Source organism: Bison bison, unplaced genomic scaffold (assembly GCF_000754665.1).
Source record: "Bison bison bison isolate TAMUID 2011002044 unplaced genomic scaffold, Bison_UMD1.0 scf7180017864068, whole genome shotgun sequence".
NCBI lineage: Eukaryota > Metazoa > Chordata > Mammalia > Artiodactyla > Bovidae > Bison > Bison bison.
This window is the reverse complement of record NW_011494640.1, coordinates 13,953,493-13,974,078: the sequence shown is the minus strand read 5'-3', so window position 1 is coordinate 13,974,078 and position 20,586 is coordinate 13,953,493. Positions and strand designations below refer to the sequence as shown.

Sequence of the window (20,586 nt, the reverse complement as noted above, 5' to 3'; positions counted from 1 at the left end):
ATTTATAGTGAAATCATTCTCATCCAGTTTCTTGATGGCTAAGTAGACAAGCACAAAGAAGTGACTGGTAAGGGGAGAGTAGCGATACAGAGACTTTGGGGTAGATTACAGCCAGAACCATGTGAAAATGCTTCATATACCAATGGTCACCACATGCTGTGCTCTCAAAAAATGTAGCCATGATATGATATTCTTGCAGTCCTCATATTTGAAACTCTATCTCTTTTGGCCATTCTTTTCAAAGCTATGATAGAGGTTAAGAAAAGGAGCATAATTTATGAATAGGGATTTTAAGCTTGGGAATCGGCAACCATAAAATTATTTTTTTTTAATTCTGGGGTATCAGCCAGAAACCAAACTGTATGTTCCAGAGTTTAAACTCCTATAGGCATTATAAGACTGAGGCTGAGAACAACTGAGATGTGAGACTTTAAAATGTTAGTAAGGCCAATGGACGTCTCCAACTGGATTTGTGCTTGAGAATCCAAGATGACTTCTGTAGTCATAAAGAATAACAAAGCATGTTATTAGGAAAGTTATAACTGTTTTAGGACCTGATTTTTTTTTTTTCAGCTAGAAGGTTCACAGCATCTCATTGGGGCCTTTCTAACACAACTTGCTAAAGTGTAAATTTCAATATTACTAGCTCCACCCCGGAGTCAATCTATAAATACCGAAAAGACCTCATTAGAACAACATCTCACCCAGAAATAGTCCCATGGTAGGGTCTCTAAGAAAGATATTGGAACAGGGCTCCAGTACACTAGGGGTTGTTTTATGGATTTTATTTTATGTGTGTTCTAAAATCAGAAGGGAGAAAGAAAAGAGAAAGAGAGAGACGAGAAAGAGTGAAGGCCATCATTCAAAGAACCCACACAGTTAAGGTTATATCCTTGAAAAGTTAACAGTGAGATGCTTCCCATTTATCAAGCTCCCCAAACAATACATTTTTACATTATATCAATATTCCTTAAATATATTACCAGTCTCTTAGAGTCACACCTTAATGAGTCGACTAACCAGCAATGATGTATACAAGGTGCGCTGCGAGCACAACTAACGTGTTTTAAAACCTATGACCACTGTTCTGGTTACAAAACGACACTCAGTGTTCATAGGGCAAGATTCTGCTAGACTTGTACTTTTTGCTTTCAGTGAAAAACAAAACAATAAAAATCCTGATTACATACTGTAACGGCAATCTTATTCCTATTTTAAATGGGAAGAAATGAGATACCGTTAGCAATAAGAACTCCCAAGTCTCCAAAAGCACCCTCTAGAAAGTTTCCTAAAATCTTGCCCTCTAGAATCAGGATCAGTTTCAGCAGGTTTCAGTGCAGACAAGGGCTCCACCAGAAACCCTTAGGATCACCTGCAACCTTCCTATAAAAAAAAATAAAGTCTTTGATTATCTTAATGGAAGGAACATTCGATTAAGCTTTCAGCTCATTGCATATTCAAAATCACAGGCCTGTTTATATGTTTGCCCTGGCTTTGATAAAAGGACATGGAGGAAGCTGTGCTCTCATCCACCTTCACGCTATTATGCTCAAAATACACACTTACTATGCTAAAAAAAGGGGGAGGGTGGTTCAGGAGGCAGATTTATGGCTTGCAGTACGATATCTAGACAACAGCAACTCTCCAGGGAGCCATTGTGAGCTTGCCCCTTTCAGTGTTTGTTCTAATGGATGGATGTTATCCAACCCTGTTACATACAGCGAACCTGTTGGAGACAGGTCCCTATTTAGCACCCACTGTAAAGTGGAAGCTACACATTTAAATCTTGTCTGCACAAAAGTGGAAGCAGTGACAGATTTTATTTTCTTGGACTCCAAAAATCACTGTGGACAGTGACCACAGCCATGAAATTAAAAGAAGTTTGTTCCTGGGAAGAAAAGCTATGACAAACTAGACAATGTATTAAGAAGCACAGACATCACTTTGCCAAGAAAGGTCCATGTAGTCAAAACCATGGTTTTTTCAGTAGTCATGTTCGGATTTGAGAGTTGGACTGTAAAGAAGAATTGATGCTTTTGAATTATGGTGCTGGAGGAGATTCTTGAGAGTCCCTTGGACTTAAAGGAGATCAAACCAGTCATTCCTAAAGGAAATCAACCTGAATATCCATGGGAAGGACCAATGCTGAAGCTCAAGCTTCAATACTTTGGCCACCTGATGTGAAGAGCTGACTCATTGGAAAGACCCTAATGTTGGGAAAGATGGAGGACAAAAGGACAAGGGGATGGCAGAGGATGAGATGGTTAGACAGCATCACCGACTCAATGGACATGAGTCTGAGCAAACTCCGGAAGATACGGAGGACAGAGGACCTGCTGTCCATGAGGTCGTAAAGAGTCAGACACAACGTAGCCACTGAACAACATGTGCGCGTGACATGGACAAAAGGTCCCTAGATAAGAAACTTTTAAAAACACCAACTCCACAGCCTTCGTCAAAGAGTCTTTTTGACCAAACTGCTTGAGAAATTCATGTGCATAGATGGTCAGTAGGAAGATGCCAGGCAAAATGGAGTGGCCCACCCTTCCTCGTGTTCCCTCTCTTCCCTTCCCTTCCAAGGTGTGTGAGCTAGTTGCTGTTGTGTCCATCTTTTTGTAACCCCACGGACCATATCCACCAGGCTCTTCTGTCCATGGCAATTCCCCAGACAAGAACACAGGAGTGGGTTGCCATGCCTTCCTCCAGGGGATCTTCGAAACCCAGGGACTGAACCCAGGTCTCCTACACTGCAGGTGGATTCTTTACCAGCTGAAGCTGGTAAAGGATTCTTTACCTGGGAAGCCATTCCAGGAGTGAGAGTAAATTCCTATCATTTTTCCCTATAAGATATCTTAGATAGATTCTGTTTTAGAAAGTAGTTCCCGCGTTTTGTCATAAGGCACCTAAAGCACAGGAGAGCCACCATAGAGTTCCTCGAGCATAGGCAGACCAATGTATCAGAATAGAGAAAGAAGGAATTTAATGTCAGAGCTGTTTCTTCAGCTATGCATCTATATTGGTAGCCATTCTGTTGAATGTTCAGAGATTCCAGCACTCTGGGTACTAACCTCCACATGTGGGACCACATCATTAGTGACGTTTCCCAATGAAAGCCATGGCTTCATGAGACAAATGATGTCTGGGATCAACTCTCTTTTCCTGTCACTGCAGTTTTGGGGCAACCTATGGAAATGTTTGGGGCTTCCAAGGTGGCATTAGTAGTAAAGTACCTGCCTGCCAATGTAGAAGACGTAGGAGACGCAAACTTGATCCCTGGATTGGGAAGATCCCCTGGAGGAGGGCATGGCAACCCACTCCAGTAGTCTTGCCTGGAGAATGCCCATGAACGGAGGAACCTGGCGGGCTACAGTTCATAGGTTCACAGAAAGTTAGACACGACGAAATCAACTTAGCATGCATGCATGGAAACATTTTGTTTTTTAGGCTCAAGTTAAGGAGGAAAGCAAATGTTTGTTGGTGTGTGTGCACACGCGTGTGCGTGCACATATGCACCTGTGTATGTGTTGGGGGTGAGAAAAGTAGGCAGTGGGAGAAGATCCATTAAAAAGAAGAAAGAGAGGGATTTTTAAGACTTATAGCTAGGTAAGGTTTGCCTATCTCGACACATTAAAGTATAAGGAAAAAAACAAAACCCTCATCAGTCTAACTGAAGACAACACACAAAATGCCCTCTTACTGTATACCAGCCTGGAACAGCACACGGACCCTGAGTTTGAGAAGGCTCTGTACAGTGGGGTGACAGAGACAGGTGTTTTAATTAGTCCCTGCAGATTTAAGATGTCTCCATGCAGGATTAGTTCTGCAGCACAGCTCTTGGTTTTCCCGATGTTTAAAGAGAAAAAAAAAGCTCTTTAAAGACATCAGTATGGGGTTAATGGTAGCCTTGATAAAAGTTTCTCTGGATCTCTTTATTGATGCTTAATTGCAAGCTGGACGCTAGAGAGTCTCTTCTGGCTCCTCTGAGGAGACATTCATTCAGCCAGTGGGAGTCACAACTAGATAATTTAGAAGCCCGTCCAAAACCTTTGCTCGCCCTGTGCTGTGTATTTCTCATCTCAGTAGGGTGCTTATTTCCAAATCTCTTGACGGTTTCTCCATAGGGTGTAAAAGTTGGCGGTACTGTCCAAAGCAACAAGCATACAGCACTGAAGAATGAAAAACCCATCAGCATTAAGACTGTCGACTGTTTAGTGAATGCTGGGGAAAGGATTTCCGTTCTCACAAATGAACAGGACAGAAGGAGAAAAAAAAATCAGGAAAAATAATGTTCTCGGTTCCGGATGTACAAATAAAACTTTTATTTTCTTAGAGTGAAATATTCATCTCTTTAAAAATGCAACCCAATTTTTACTTATATGCAGTAATTACCTCTCAACTCTATAGACATACTGTTTGTGCTGTTCAGTCAACCTTGAAGCTGGATAATTTAGGAGGTTCCTTTGGAAGGCTTCTATTTTTTTCTCCTCACCAGCACTTGTGACTTCCACCTTGAATACAAATTCATGGACTCTCATGCCATATGCAAGAAGCTGTAATGTTGTCTACCCTATTAGTTTATTTTATTCTTCATTATGATCATAATTAGTGAGCTTGCTTGTGGCAACAATATTCCACAGACATGAAATTATTTTATATGTAAAGTTAGAATCAAGAGATTGTTCCTTTAAAAAAAAAAACTGTATTGCATGTTTTAAAAATGTACATTTCCTAGGCCTTACGAACTAAACCAGAAGCCCTTGGTTGGATCAGAAATGTTAATGAGAAAACCACAGCCAGGCTTCTCTGAAGCCCGTTGTATGCTTGTTTAGGGCTACAATGACCCTGGTACAGAAAGGACTCCCCAACCAGCTTCCACCTTACAGGTCCTATGGATTGCATACCAACCACTGAGGATGTATAACCAATTTTTCAGCCAAAGTTCTCAATAAAATTGATTTATAATTTGTTTGAAAAATTTTGAAATGTGCCTTTAGGAAGATTTCTGACTTACAGATTTCACTAGTTTCATCAAGCAATTTTTCCTTTACATTTCTTAGGAGTAAGAAAAAGAAAAAACATCATTGACTTGAGATCAAAGACAAACAAGACATCATCTCAGTGAGGGAGCAACCTTAAAAAGCAGCAAAGATGATTATTTTTTCAAAATGCTGCCAGCATCTAGGAACCATACAACAGAGCTAAGAATGCATGTTTTCAAGAGAACCGGAACACTGTCTTCTCAGAACAATCCACCATGTGCCACATTCTATATTTAAACCTGAGTGTCAGTGGGGAAAGATTTGTGGTACAAGAAAGCAAAGGCCTGTTTGAAATCCTAGTTGTTTTTGTGAAATCTTGTTCATTGAGTCAAAACCTCTAGAAAAGAGGTTGGCCTGCTAAATATCATAGTTGTTTCTAATGTGAGATGAACCTAAATGTTAATCCACCTCATCCTTTGCCAGAGTAGTTTCTGACAAATGACACCAGTATTTCAGTATCTCTCACTGGTCCTTTTCAACTACAGCAGAGGGGTAGCGATTTGAAGTAAGATTTCCAAATAATGATTTTAAACTTCTTGTAAGGCAATATTAATTGGATATCTGCTAGAAGCTGGGCATGGCAATGGCACCCCACTCCAGTACTCTTGCCTGGAAAATCCCATGGATGGAGGAGCCTGGTAGGCTACAGTCCATGGGGTCGCTAAGAGTAGGACACGACTGAGGGACTTCACTTTCACTTTTCACTTTCATGCACTGGAGAAGGAAATGGCAACCCACTCCAGTGTTCTTGCCTGGAGAATCCCAGGGACGGGGGAGCCTGGTGGGCTGCCATCTATGGGGCTGCACAGAGTCGGACACGACTGAAGCGACTTAGCAGCAGCGTAAACATGTGAGGATGAAACAAGATGATATGATGTGGATAATGGTTAAGAATGTGGATCCTGGGACTTCCCTGGTGGTCTAGTGGTTAAGAATCTGCCTTTGTTTGGGATGAGTATGTATATACCGTTATATTTAAAATGGATAACCTACAAGGTCCTACTGTACAGCACATGGAACTCTGCTCAATGTTATGTGGCAGTCTGGATGGGAGTGGAGTTTGGGGGAGAATGGATACATGTATGGACTTCACAGGTGCGGCTAGTAGTAAAGAACCTGTCTGCCAACGCAGGTTAGAAGAAAGAAACGCAGGAGGACATGGCAACCCACTCCAGTATTCCTGCCTGGAGAGTCCCATGGACAGAGGAGCCTTGCAGGCTACAGTCCATAGGGTTGCACAGTCAGACATGACTGAAGGGACCTTGCGCTGATGCACATGCAGATACAGGTATATGTATCTGTATGGCTGCACCCCTTCTCTGTTCACCTGAAACTGCCACAACATTGTTAGTGGGCTATACCCCAATACAAAATAAAAAGTTAAAAAAAAAAAAAAGAATCTGCCTTCCAGTGCAGAGAACCTAGGTTCAACCCCTGGTGAGGGAATTAAGATCCCACACGCCATGGGGCAAGTCAGTGTGCTCACCACAGCTAGAGAAAATGAAAACCCAGCACAGCCAAAAATAAAAGTAAAAAATAGAATATTTGCTCTAAAAGTCAGTTACTTTCCAATGCAAGGATTGGCTCTGGCCCACTGCTTGACATTGTAAATTAAGTTCTAGGGGGGACAGAGCCACACCCATTCATTTACATATTGTTTGTGGCTGCTTTTGCTTTACAATGCAGAGTTGTATACTTGCAATGTCCTATCCTCTTGATTTAGTCCTCTGGAGCAGGGATCAACAGACTTTTTCTGGAAAGAGCTAGATGGCAAACATGTTCACAGGCATCTCTGCCAAGGGAACTCCACTCTGTTGTGGTTCTGGAAAAGCAGCCCTAGGCAGCACACACACAAGGAAGTGGACCTTTGTTTCAACAAAATTTCTTTACGGACACTAACATTTGAATGTTACATAGTTTCCAAATTTCACAAGGGGTTTCAAAGTGGGGGAATCAAGATTTGGGCTCTGGTTTGCCAAACCCTGCTCTAGAGCACTAACTCCAGGAGATAATGAAGGACAGGGAAGCCTTGTGTGTAGCAGTTCATGCAGTGGGAGTCGGACGTGACTCAGCAACTGAACAACAACAGCCATTCCCACAATCACCAGGACTGTGTTTTCTGCTGGTTAATTTGATCTTAAACCACATATGAGCCCCAACCAGAACTGTCCCTCACCCCGAACAACAGGCCAGAACCACTCCAGTACGACACACTTCATCACCTTACCTAAAAACTGGACTTGCTGAAATCTCTACTTTCTTCCTGTTTGCTTGTATGTCTAGGCGTACTTGCACAAGAGCCCCTTTACCAGACAACTGCATGCGTCTAAGAGGCAGGATTTTACATGCTGAAAGTAAGAAGGCTTGCAAGGGCTCTTTCCAAAGCCCTTCTTCATTTGATATGCACAATTCTATAGATTCTTCCCTTGAAATCACACCAAAATTGTCTAGGCTTCAGACCCCACAAAACATGTTCCACTCCACCACGCCTGGAGCACACTGCCTCACACAATTGCTCTAAGATGTTTCCCTTTCTTCCACCATCTTCTTAAAGCTGTCCTCTCACTATCTGTAAGACAGGTAGCAATTATACCCAGTGGGGATGAGAATTCCCACTGCTCCCCATTATCTCAGTCAAATAACATAATATGTCTAATTAAAAGACGGCCAAGAAATAGAATGGGAACAGAGCAGTTGAGTAATAAGAGACAGTATGCCTCTCGTAGTTGGTTATTTTCTTTTCTCTACTCATTATTTTGGTTTTATTAACTTTATCACTACTTGACAAAAGAGGGTTCACTGGTTGTTTTTACTGTAAATAAATGTGTTAATCAACAGATGGGTGCTGACTATCTGTGCTGTGCACTCATATGCGTGCTGTGTACTGGCATTACAATGAGGTTCCTGCCACTTTATCATCGATGTGGTATTTTCTTACAGTTTTCGAAAGAAAACTGTCCATCCTAGAGAACAAGGCCAGTCTGACAAGCAGCACCAATTCATCTGACGGCGAAGCCCCTAGGATTCTCTACAGGAGGCCCCCGAAGGGCCTTTTATAACGGTCTATCCTCTGACAACAGCGCTGAGAGCCCTGCATTCCCAGCACAGAGTGATGGAACCCAGCAAAGACAGGTCGGCGATGGAATGCTGAAAGGTAGACCTTGCTATGTAGTCATGAAATCTGTTTCTCAAATATACCACTAGACCAGAGTTTCTCAGTCTTGGCACCATGGACTGTTCAGACCAGATAATTTTTTGTTGGGGGGAGGGCAGTATTCTTTGCATTATAGGATGTTTAGTAGCATCCCTGGACTTCATGTGGTAGGTGCAATAGCCCTCTCCCTCCTCCTAGCTTTGACAACTGAAAAATGTGTCCTGACATTGCCAAATGTCTGGGGGAGGGATGTGGAACACCGATACCTGCGGCACAGACAGCCTGGAAGGACTGAGGAGAGGCAAGATTGAGATGCATTCTGACAATTCAGCTGAGGCACTTTTGGAATGCTTTCCCTCTCTTGGAATGGCCTTAAGAGCCAGTTTTGAAACATCATAGGGAAACTAAACTTTCTTTATTCAAGCCCATTGCTTATGGCTACAATTTTTGGAATCACAGAATTTTAGAATTAGAAAGGATCTTAGAGATTAGCTAGGTTCAAATGATTATGCGATCTACTGAGTATCGGAATTCATCCAAATCCAGTATTGAGAGATGTTTTGTCACCAGGACAGGACAGTTACGCCTTAGAGAGGTTGTCAGATCTATTTCCTTGTAAAGGGTGTCTAGAATAGCAGCATATGCAAAGTACAAGTCAAAAGTATAGGTGTCTTGGATACACTGTGGGGTTAGTAGAGAATATGAGCCACAGAGCTTCACCAGAACTTAAACAAAACAACCTAGAGCATAGTCCAGCCCCAGAGCCGGGGGACTGGTGGGGGTTTAAGGGGTGCAGAGTGGAAACTGGTTTGGTGGTAATATTCAGGTCTACTGCTGGCTGCCATCAAGGAATTTTTAGCAAAAACATCCACATTTTTGTTGCTTGGTCAGGAAAACCTTGTTTCATTTATACAGCATTGCTCTCTCCTGGGGACACATTCTGTATTCATTTCCCTGAGATGGTCCACTTAAGGAAAAGTAAACTGAAGGAAAGTCATCTAGAAAACAAATCGGCCGGCAGTCAGCCTATACATTTTTCATAAGCATTGAAACCATCTCTTCCTAAACAAAAGACGGAACAGTTACCAGAGGATGCAAGATGCAGGAAGGAAAACATGAGTTTTCAAGGGAAATCTCATTTTGTTCCTTTTGGACTGCAATGGAGTGTAGGGAGAATGTCCATTTTCCTTGTGTGATCTTTACCTACAGGACCACTTCAGCGGCAGCCACATTCCCGCTCCTCTTCTCAACCTTCCTTTATCTTCTTGGCATGAGGCAGGGGGTGGGGTAACGGAGGAAGAGAATTTGGGAGCAGTCTTATGTCCTCAGGTCAACCCTTGCTGCTGTCTGATCTGCCTCCTGGGAGAGCATCCGTTTGGGTGACCTGAGCAGAGTAGGCTTTGTCCTGGCAGGGAGCCGGCAGTCAGCCAGCTGGACTACCCTGTCCCTGGGTGACACGGGGTAAGTGTCACCAGAGTCAGTCCTTTTGGCCACAGATATAAAGCTCACATCCTTTCATCAGCTCGTCAGCAATAAAGCTGGTACTTTTGAGTTCCCTTTGTCTTGTCCTGCTTTGTATTTCAATTGGGTTTGAACTCAGGAGGTGAGGAAAAAGGTGCAATTAGCCCCTTAAGACACCAACGGTAAGGCTGGGGTTAGGATGCCTTAAAATAACCACATGAGAACACCGATCCATTCACACTCTATATCCCAGCTACTTTCACAACTACACCACATTCACAACTACAAGATCAAAGCCCAATTAGACTGCCATCTCTACGCTCAGATACTCAGAATCTGGTCTCACAAAAGCCACTAGTTATCTATTAATTTTAAAGAAAGCAACTTTTTCCTTTTGGGAGCATGATTCTCCCTGGGTTCAAGCACTGGCTCTGACACGAGCTTAGGTGAATTTCACCTTCACAGTGCTGTTCAACTGTGACAATCTCAGTGATGGTGATGATAAAACCAGGAATTCTAGGTTTTATGTTTGTTTCTAAATATGTTACCAGTGAGAGAAAGAACCCTGTGAAAACAGGACAAAAATTGCAGAATCCATGAAACTAGGTGGACTCTAGGTGGTTAAAGCTAACATGCATTTATTCTATGTATTCCTTATAGAGTGAGACATCACTGCCTATAGAGGTCCCTAAGGAATTTAATTTAATGAAATGATCAGAATGACAGCAATTAGAATATAATTGTGAGTAAGTAAATATGCATAGGGGAACTTTGATAGAGTTTATGGCTGCTACACTCACCCGGAATTTTTGACCTACATTATTAATCTGCACTACTATGAAGAAAGGGTTTGTTAATCAAATATAAACCATCCCCATGATTCTGAATTAGTAAACGCCAGATAGCGGCAGCATAATGAGGCAATGCCGTGCACACTGACAACTCTCTGCTAAGTAGAAGCTCTCTGGCTGGCCACATAGGAGGTCTCCTTAATGAAAAATTTCTTTTTAATTTTGAACTTCTTCCCACCATTACCCTTCACGAAAATTAAAACAAGGAGCTAGAATTTTGTCCTATTCAGCAAACCTCCTGGCAGGACTGCTTGCAGTGGCAGAGAAAATCTCATTGTGTCAGAGGAATTCCCTGTTCACTTCTTTCCGAGATCTAAAAGAATTACACCTACATTTTTAATAAAACTCTGACTTTGTTTCCTTCCCTCACATAACATTTCTGCACACTTTCTTCTTTTGGAGGACTTTTGGCTGGTCTTCCTTCTGTGCTCTGTGCCTCCTGGCTTGGTAGGGGTTGACGTAATCCCTTGGCTGAAATCCTTAGGTACACAGACAGAGAAGTCTCCCCACAAAATCTGTGGGAGCCAAGCCTGTCCTCAGTACATCTCCCAAAGGCTGCCCTCCACCAAACAGAATGATTTCACCTTGTACAGCTGAGGCTTCAAGAAGTTCCTTCCTAGAATTAATCCCGTTAAGAACACAAAGTCAAGATGTACTGGCGGGAAGCCGGAAAGGTATAGGGGGGCAGAACATACTGATTGAACCATAAACCAGATTCTCCAGGGGTTCTTAGACCACCTTCCAGGCTCCCTGGAACACAGACATTAGACATCCTAGGTTTCTGAGGGTCTGTGGGCAATGTTTCCATTGCCTTCTTCCAAAAGACAACTAACAAAAGGCTGCCGTTCAGAGTCCTTATGACGCTATCAAAACCTCCTAAATCATACTACCCACTGTAAAGAAATAAAACTGGTGACCATACAGTGTTCACATCCTAAAAGTGCAGAAATAAAAGGCAAACACATAACCAGAGGACCTGTTCACACCACATATATTAAAAGACTGGTCACATTTGTGTAACTGAAACTGCCTTCCGGGAAGGTCTGCCATTCCAGAGCCAGTTCAAAATCCCGCTCCCCGCTTCCCGCCCCATTCTTAACTTTTTATTTATTCTAGAGAGTTCAGAGGAAAGTGAGAAAAGAATGGCTTGATATTGGAATACTGGAATAGTTCTCACTATAGAATCAATTAGTACAGATATATTTTACTTAACTATTGAGTGCACTTACTGAAACATTCATTTTAGAGAGAAGTGCAGCAAGAGGCAATAGGGTTCTTAGCAATTTATAATCCTTTCCCAGTAAACTGTGTTGTTCTTAATAGCTTCATAAAAGGATAAACCATGGTCCTCTCTTCCTCCACCCCTTTAAATCCCCAAAATTAAATAACAGGGAGCTGGCGATGTGAAACATGTGGTAGAAATCCAGAATGGAAAATTAGTATGAGAAAGTATGGAGACTGCTTTAGGAGAAGAATGGGAGTAAGTGGGTCAGGGGCAGAGCCTAGAAATCTAGATTCTCATTCACACTGTGGAAAATCTGATATTCAAGACTGGATAACAGTTCTGAAATGAACTCAGCAGAAACACCCCAGGAACAGAATCTATTTTCTAGTCATCTGCATTAGAAGAGAAAGTGTGCAGGAAAGGAGGCAAATTAACTCTCCTCTCCCACCTGTCCAGTGTGAATGTAACTATGAAAGTGGCTCCAAAAGTAGGATGTGTTTGAAGGAAAATTTTGTCAACCACACAGATCAAGCTCCCCTTTAAACCAATCCTTGTTCACAGGCTTATAGGGTAATTCTAACAAAGACCTATGTGGATATTAAAAAAAAAAAAATCAAAACTACAGCTGCTAATGTTTTTGTTGAAAAATACAAGTGTAGTGCTCTGCATTGCTAAAAATCAATTTTGTATTCCTAAATAATCTGTAAATGCACTGATATCCAACCATGACCTTGTGATTAAAAAGGCCAAGACACATCCCTTACATGAGAAGTCCAGCATAGAGTGACCCAATTCACCGTCATCTGTTTTCAACCAGTGTCCTAGACTTCATGTAATCTCCACCACCTAGTACAATGCATGCTATACAGTTGGTACCCCCAAAAAAATCTGCTGAATGAATAAACATCCTTCTAAGTATTGTTTATATTATAACACAACTCACACATTTACGATTAGATCCCTGTAGTTCTTCAAGGGCAGAATTTAAGCAACAAGCACAGATCTCAACATAAGCTCTTTCTCTGTACACATTTAGATCCTACAATAAAGTGGATGTGACTCCTACCTGCTTGGTTGGTGGTCACAGTGACGGACACGGATTGGTCTGGGCTAGGGTTATACTTGGACACACCATTCACTGCCCAGATTTCAAACGTGTAGTTGGTATGAGCCAGGAGGTCAGTGATGGAGACCTTGGTGGTCTTCAGGCCGTTCTGCTGTGGAGTGTAGTGGACCCCACTACCACAGGGTCGGCACTTGCTGGAGTCACCTGCTCCACACTTCTTGCACACGACATTGTAGGAAATGTCCTGGCGGCCACCTGTGTTCTGAGGACTGCTCCATTCCAGGTTCACAGAAGTCTCATTGACATTTGAAATTAAGTTGAGAGGAGCAGATGGTGGGCCTGGAGGAAAAAAGAAAACAAAACATACTATCAAACCAAGAACTAAAACGAGCCTTTTGGAATCTCTCAGAACTTATATTCTTTTCTGCAGCTGTAAGAAATAAGATGAGCCCATTTAGCAAAGAAAGCCAAAAGCAAATTAAGCCAGCAAAAATCATTTAAAAGAGCAATATGACAGAAGGCTGTCTGCGTGAGTGTCATTCTCTTTTCTGTACAAACGCAGCACTGACCAGAGATGTGAAGTAACTCTATATCAAATAGGCTCCAAACGGCTTTCTCTATGAAGTGACCTGGCTATTTTTCTCATAACTTGTCTAGCCTTACTCTTATCATTTGAAAGATGTGTACACAATTGTGTTTCTAGTTCCCAGGGCTGTTGTGGGACTCTGGTAAACTACTGGTTATACACCATTTTTGAAGACAAATGATGATTCCTAAGTACAGTGTGTTATCAACATGGAATAAAATTAACTGAATGGCATAGATATCCCTCTTCCGTCCAACACGGCAGTTGAGAGTTAAGCTATTTGTGGGTAATTAGTAGGAACTGGTTTAGCCTGGCTGCAGAGAAGTCAAAGGTAAAGTTGTTGAGAAATCTCAACTCCATGGCAGGATTGTGCAAAGGTGCCCAAATCTCCACGGCCTGATCTTCAGCTGGCCAGGGCTACACCAGGCCCTTCTCATTTCTACTGACATCAAAGGTGTCCAAAATATATCTGGTGGTCATGATTCTTTTGAAATAGAACTGATTGCAAACAACATAGTACTTAGTTTAAAAATAGTAACAATAAATAAGAGCACAGAACCCTCTCGATTCTTACTGTAGATAAGTCTCTAGGCCAAGATGTTATGAAACAAGCTGCCTTCAGGGGGAAGAATCAGGATGGGAGAGAAAAGAGGGGATTTTCCTGATCTGACCTGATTCTAAAGGTCTAAAAGATGCCTGCCACACTCTAATGAAAAAATATTGATTCACTGCAACAACTGGGAAGTTCTCTTTTTGCTTCCCTCTTTCCCATTTTGGTCTTCAAGGAAAAGAGCTGAAGTAAGTATCAATGAAAAATTGAGACTTCTTGCTTATTGTTTCTATTCTACTGCTAATTTACTTATAATCATTGCTTTCAGGGAAATCTGTCCTTGTTACTCAGGAAAAGAAAGTTAAAAGGAAATAACTGGCAGGCTTCCTTATCTAGTCAATCATAATGGAATATACTGTCCCAGACTAGCCATTGCCAGAGAATTGGAAGGAGGAGTCATACCCAGTATTACTGAGTTCACAGTGACAAATGGCTAAAGGATTTTGGTAGTAATATTGAACAAAGGTAATTCATCTCCTTTTCGTCTCATACAACTTAACTGAAGACTGTAACAGGGTAGGCAGGACCTCCCAATTTCCCTTGGAGACTAATTACTGACAACCTCTCTCTCTTAGTGTTAAGACTTGATTCCCATCCTAAGAACCTTAAAGGAAAAACAGTGCTGTAAAATTTGTGTTAAAGGACAAGACTGCCCCCACAGAAGTCCTCAGAAAAAAATGCACAGATTTATTTCTCATTTAGATTTTAAATTTATCTCTTTGGTCCTTAGTAGAGTGAGTATTAATGTTTTTGTTTTTGTTTTTAATAACATGATTAGAGCTATTTGAAATAAAAGACACTTAGGGCCAGATAAGATGTTAAAGATCATTTGGCTAAATAGTTTCATTTTATAGATGAGGAAATTGAGAGCCAGAAAGTGGAGCTGATAATACTGAAAGTTCGAGCAATCTAATTAGTAACAGAGTTCCACTAAAATCCCAAAGTACTAACTCCCACACAGTGGGGTTATTTCCACATTTGTTGATAAAATAACAACAAAATTAGGAGCTTCCACCAAAGTTTGAAAGGCAAAGACAGGAAAAAGGACCAAGTATCTTCAATTTTGTTCAAATTCTGAGATGTTTCTTGCCATCTGCTAGTCTGCGGCGAAAGTTGACCACAGCTTGGTTCCTAAAATGGGTCAAGCCACTGGTTCGTATTTTGCTGTGACTTTCAGGGTTAAACAGGAGTGACTCTTAAATCCATTAACGTCCTTGCCAAGGTTCCTAGTCCACTTTCACATGGGAAAATGTGACACAATGAATCAAGCACTGCAGAAGCAAAAAGTCAGTAATTAGTATGTAGGACGGGACATGGCGGTGTCTAAACAGAGAAGAAATGGAGCAGAAAACTAAATGGTCACAGGACTCAGAGATATAACACTGCCACGTGAAAGAAAAAAAACAAAGATGCTGCAGGGTTTCAACATGGAGGGCTGGCATGAAAGCAATACAGTCCGGAACAGCCTTCTTCCTTTGGGCAGTGATTCTTAAAGAATCTACCCTGGAAAGGTGCTCAAAGGAAGACAGAGAACTAGTTAGCAAGCTCAGAAGTTCAACGCTGCCTCCAAGAATGGTTTGGTAAATTTGTACTGCATTTATTTCATGTTTTGTTGCCACAAGGAGTGGTGGCTCCATGGTGGCATAGTAGCAGTTTGAAACTTGGACTGTAACTGGAGATTTAAGGTGAGGGGAATGAAATAAAAGAAATGTGCACCCAATATGATTGTTGGCCTACATAAGCTTGGGAAAAGACACCTGGAAAAGGATTTTATAAATTAAAAAAATGATGATGTTGTATTATATCTGTGTTTTCTCTTTTTTTGAAAATTCTTGCCAACTAAAAGATGGGAAATACATCATGTGTGTTTTCATATATAAGGAAAGATCATCTCTTCCTCAGAAAGGAAGGCACATTATTCTCAAGAAAATGAGAAAAAAGCATGGACTTTAATACAGCCAAAAGTCAATCTGGGTCAAACAGTCATCCTTAACAGCAGCATCTTAAAATAATTATCTATAGAGATGACTAAAGAGTAAAAAATAGGCATCCTTAGCAACATGAAGAGTACTCTCAATAAACACAAGGCATCCAGAAGGGAAAACACTTACATTTTTACATAGTTAAAGTTTACATTATCTTGTATTTTTTTTCTATAAGTACTAAAACCGAGCAGGAACTATGGACCGATCCCTGTGGCCCCTGCATGCAGTTTATAGGAAAGTTTTAGCCAGCCTCCTGGGCCTTCCTCAAGTTCCAAAGAGCAAATCTAATCAGAGAAGAGAGAACGCACAGAAACAAAGGAAAACAGTCAAGCAAGAGAAAATAATAATCATTTGGCCATAAAAAAAAGTCAAGGACATTTAGTTCCTCCTCAGTTCAGTTTAGTCGCTCAGTCGTGTCTGAGTCTTTGCGACCCCATGGACTGCAGCACGCCAGGCCTCCCTGTCCATCACCAACTTCCAGAGTTTACTCAAACTCATGTCCACTGAGCCGGTGATGCCATCCAACCATCTCATCTTCTGTCATCCCCCTTTCCTCCCACCTTCAATCTTTCCCTGTATCATCATCTTTTCAAATGAGTCAGTTCTTCGCATCAGAGGGCCAAAGTATTGGAGTTTCAGCTTCAGCATCAGTCCTTCCAATGAATATTCAGGGATGATTTCCTTTAGGATGGACTGGTTTGATCTCCTTGCAGTCCAAGGGACTCTCAAGAGTCTTCTCCAACACCACAGTTCAAAAGCATCACTTCTTCGGCACTCAGCTTTCTTTATGGTACGACTCACATGTCACATGATGTGATGGCTCATGAAAAAAGCCATAATGGAAAAGCCATAGCTTTGACAGGATGGACTTTTGTTGGCAAAGTAATGTCTCTGCTTTTTAATATGCTGTCTAGGTTGGTCATAACTTTCCTTCTAAGAAGCAAGTGTCTTTTAATTTCATGGCTGCAGTCACCATCTGCAGTGATTTTGGAGCCCCCAAAAATAAAGTCTGTCATTTTTTCCCCATCTATTTGTGATGAAGTGATGGAACCAGATGCCATGATCTTAGTTTTCTGAATGTTGAGTTTTAAGCCAACTTTTTCACTCTCCTCTTTCACTTCCATCAAGAGGCTCTTCAGTTCTTCTTCACGTTCTGCCATAAGGGTGATGTCATCTGTATATCTGAGGTTATTGATATTTCTCCTGGCAATCTTGATTCCAGCTTGTGCTTCTTCTAGCCCATCGTTTCTCATGATGTACTCTATAAAAGTTAAATAAGCAGGGTGACAATATACCTTCACATAGTCCTTTTCCTATTTGGAACCAGTCTGTTGTTCCATGTCCAGTTCTAATTGTTGTTTCCTGACCTCCACACAGATTTCTCACGAGTCAGGTCAGGTGGTCTGGTATTCAAATCTTTTGAAGAATTTTCCACAGTTTGTTGTGATCCACACAGTCAAAGGCTTTGGCATAGTCAATAAAGCAGAAATAGATGTTTGTTGGAACATCTCTTGCTTTTTTCAATGATCCAATGGATGTTGGCAATTTGATCTCTGGTTCCTCTGCCTTTTCTAAATCCAGCATGAACATCTGGAAGTTCACAGATCAGGTACTGTTGAAGCCTGGCTGGGAGAATTTTGAGCATTACTTTGCTAGTGTGTGAAAGTGGAAGTGAAGTCGCTCAGTAGTGTCCAACTCTTTGCAACCCCATGGACTGTAGCCTACCAAGCTCCTCCATGCATGGGATTTTCCAGGCAAGAGTACTGGAGTGGGTTGCCATATCCTTCTGCAGGGGATCTTCCCGATCCAGGAATTGAACCTGGGTCTTCCACAGTGTATGCAGATGCTTTTACCATCTAAGCCACCAATAATGGGTACTAGTTTGTGAGATATGTGCAATTGTGCGGTCGTTTGAGCATTCTTTGGCATTGCCTTTCTTTGGGATTGTAATGAAAACTGACCTTTTCCAGTTCTGTGGCCACTGATGAGTTTTCCAAATTTGCTGGAATATTGAGTGCAGCACTTTCATAGCATCATCCTTTAGGATCTGAAATAGCTCAACTGGAATTCCATCACCTCTACTAGCTTTGTTCGTAGTGATGCCCCCTAAGGCCCGCTTGACTTCACATTCCAGGATGTCTGGCTCTGGGTGAGTGATCACACCACTGTGATTATCTGGGTTGTGAAGATCTTTTCTGTATAGTTCTTCTGTGTATTCTTGCCACCTCTTCTTAATATCTTCTGTTTCTCTTATGTCCATAATATTTCTGTCCTTTATTGTGCCCATCTTTTCATGAAATGTTCCCTTGGTATCTCTAATTTTCTTGAAGAGATCTCTAGTCTTTCCCATTCTATTGATTTCCTCTATGTCTTTGGATTGATCACTGGGGAAGGCTTACTTATCTCTCTTTGCTATTCTTTGGAACTTTGCATTCACACTGGTATATCTTTCCTTTTCTCCTTTGCCTTTTGCTTCTCTTCTTTTCACAGCTATTTGTAAGGCCTTCTCAGACAACCATTGTGTCTTTTTGCATTTCTTTTTCTTGGGGATGGTCTTGATCCCTGCCTCCTGTACAATATCACAAACCTTAGTCCATAGTTCTAAAGGCACTCTATCAGATCTAATCCCTGGAATCTATTTCTCACTTCTACTGTATAATCATAACAGATTTTGATTTAGGTCATACATAAATGGTCTAGTGGCTGTCCCTACTTTCTTCATTTTAAGTCTGAAATTGCCAATAAGGAGCTCATAATCTGAGCCACAGTCAGTTCCCGGTCTTGTTTTTGCTGACTGTATAGAGCTTCTCCATATTTGGGTGCAAAGAATATAATCAATCTGATTTCGGTGTTGACCATCTGGTGATGTCCATGTATAGAGTCTTCTCTTGTGTTGTTGGAAGAGGGTGTTTGCTATGACCAGTGTGTTCTCTTGGTAGAACTCTATTAGCCTTTGCCCTGCTTCATTTTGTACTCCAACGCCAAATTTGCCTGTTACTCCAGGTGTTTCTTGACTTCCTACTTTTGCATTCTAGTCCCCTATAATGAAAAGGACATTTTTTTTGGTGTTAGTTCTAAAAGGTCTTGTAGGTCTTCATAGAACTGTTCAACTTCAGCTTCTTCAGTGTTACTGGATGGGGCATAGATTTGGACTACTGTGATATTGAATGGTTTATCTTGGAAACAGATAATTCTGTTGTTTTTCAGATTGCATCCAAGCACTGCATTTCAGACTCTTTTGTTGACTATAATGGCTACTCCATTTCTTCTAAGGGATTCTTGCCCATAGTAGATATGATGGTCATCTGAATTAAATTCACCTATCCCAGTCCATTTTAGTTCACTGATTCCTAAAATGTCAATGTTCACTCTTGCCATCTCCTGTTTGACCACTTCAATCTCCCTTGATTTATGGACCTAACACTCCAGGTTCCTATGCAGTATTGCTCTTTATAACATTAGACTTTACTTCCATCACTAGTCACATCCACAACTGGGTGTGTGGTTGCTTTGGCTCCATCTCTTCATTCCATCTCTTCATGTGTTCCTCCTCAAAAGTGGAATACTTTCCTAAACCGTATCCTTGAGTTCTGCAGATACAAACCCTCATGATGTAGAAAAAGTTATCTGCATGGTGACCATAAGCACTAGACCTCAGACCAGCTGGAACCAGAAGATCGATGACTGAGATTCTGGATACATTACCCTGTTACCTCACCATCAACCAATCAGAGAACTGAGCATGAGCTGATCACATACCCCAAGACCCTCTCCCTTACACTGTCTTGAGAAACTCTTCCCTCAGTGTTTTTGAGTGTTAGCTCTCCATTCTGCTCACTTGGTGCCTGGTTATAAATGCTGTACTTTCTTTCACCACAAATTTGTGTCAGTAGATTTGCTTTGCTGTGGGTCAGGCAAGAAGGCACATGTTCGGTTTGGTAAGAGCATATCTAGATATTTAGGAATAATTGAATTTCTGATGAATGATTGCCTTTCTCATCAGAAATATGCCAACCTCTTAATGTCTCCAATTATATATGAGATTTATAACTAAGAGAAATAATCATACTACTTAATTTTCTAGTTTCTATATTGATGTCATATCTAAACACACACCAATATCAGGGAGCTGTAGGTCATTGTGAATTATAGCATTTTATGTCTTCCCAAACTGCCCCACTACTGGTCTGAATGTAGGACTGGCAGTTATCCTGCTTATATTATTTCCTATTTCGGGGCAGCTATCAATATTTCTGGTTCTCTTTGGAACATGAAAGGATAAAAAGGTCTTGTTCAAGCGGTTTTAGAAAAGGCAGAGGAATCAGAGATCAAATTGCCAACATCCGCTGGATCATGGAAAAAGCAAGCAAGTTCCAGAAAAACATCTATTTCTGCTTTATTGACTATGCCAACGCCTTTGACTGTGTGGATCACAACAAACTGTGGAGAATTCTGAAAGAGATGGGAATACCAGACCACCTGACCTGCCTCTTGAGAAATCTGTATGCAGGTCAGGAAGCAACAGTTAGAACTGGACATGGAACAACAGACTGGTTCCAAATAGGAAAAGGAGTATGTCAAGGCTGTATATTGTCACCCTGCTTATTTA

General features: G+C 41.4%; 1 protein-coding gene across 3 annotated transcripts in view; it reads right to left on the bottom strand.

The window, feature by feature from the left end:
* EPHA4 (EPH receptor A4) overlaps positions 1–20,586 on the bottom strand; it is a 162,403-nt gene that overhangs the window by 59,732 nt on the left and 82,085 nt on the right. For all 3 annotated transcript variants that reach the window (XM_010837075.1, XM_010837076.1, XM_010837077.1), the window contains exon 5: positions 12,797–13,135. In XM_010837075.1, the coding sequence (XP_010835377.1) occupies positions 12,797–13,135 (339 nt within the window). The remainder of the gene's footprint in view (positions 1–12,796; positions 13,136–20,586) is intronic.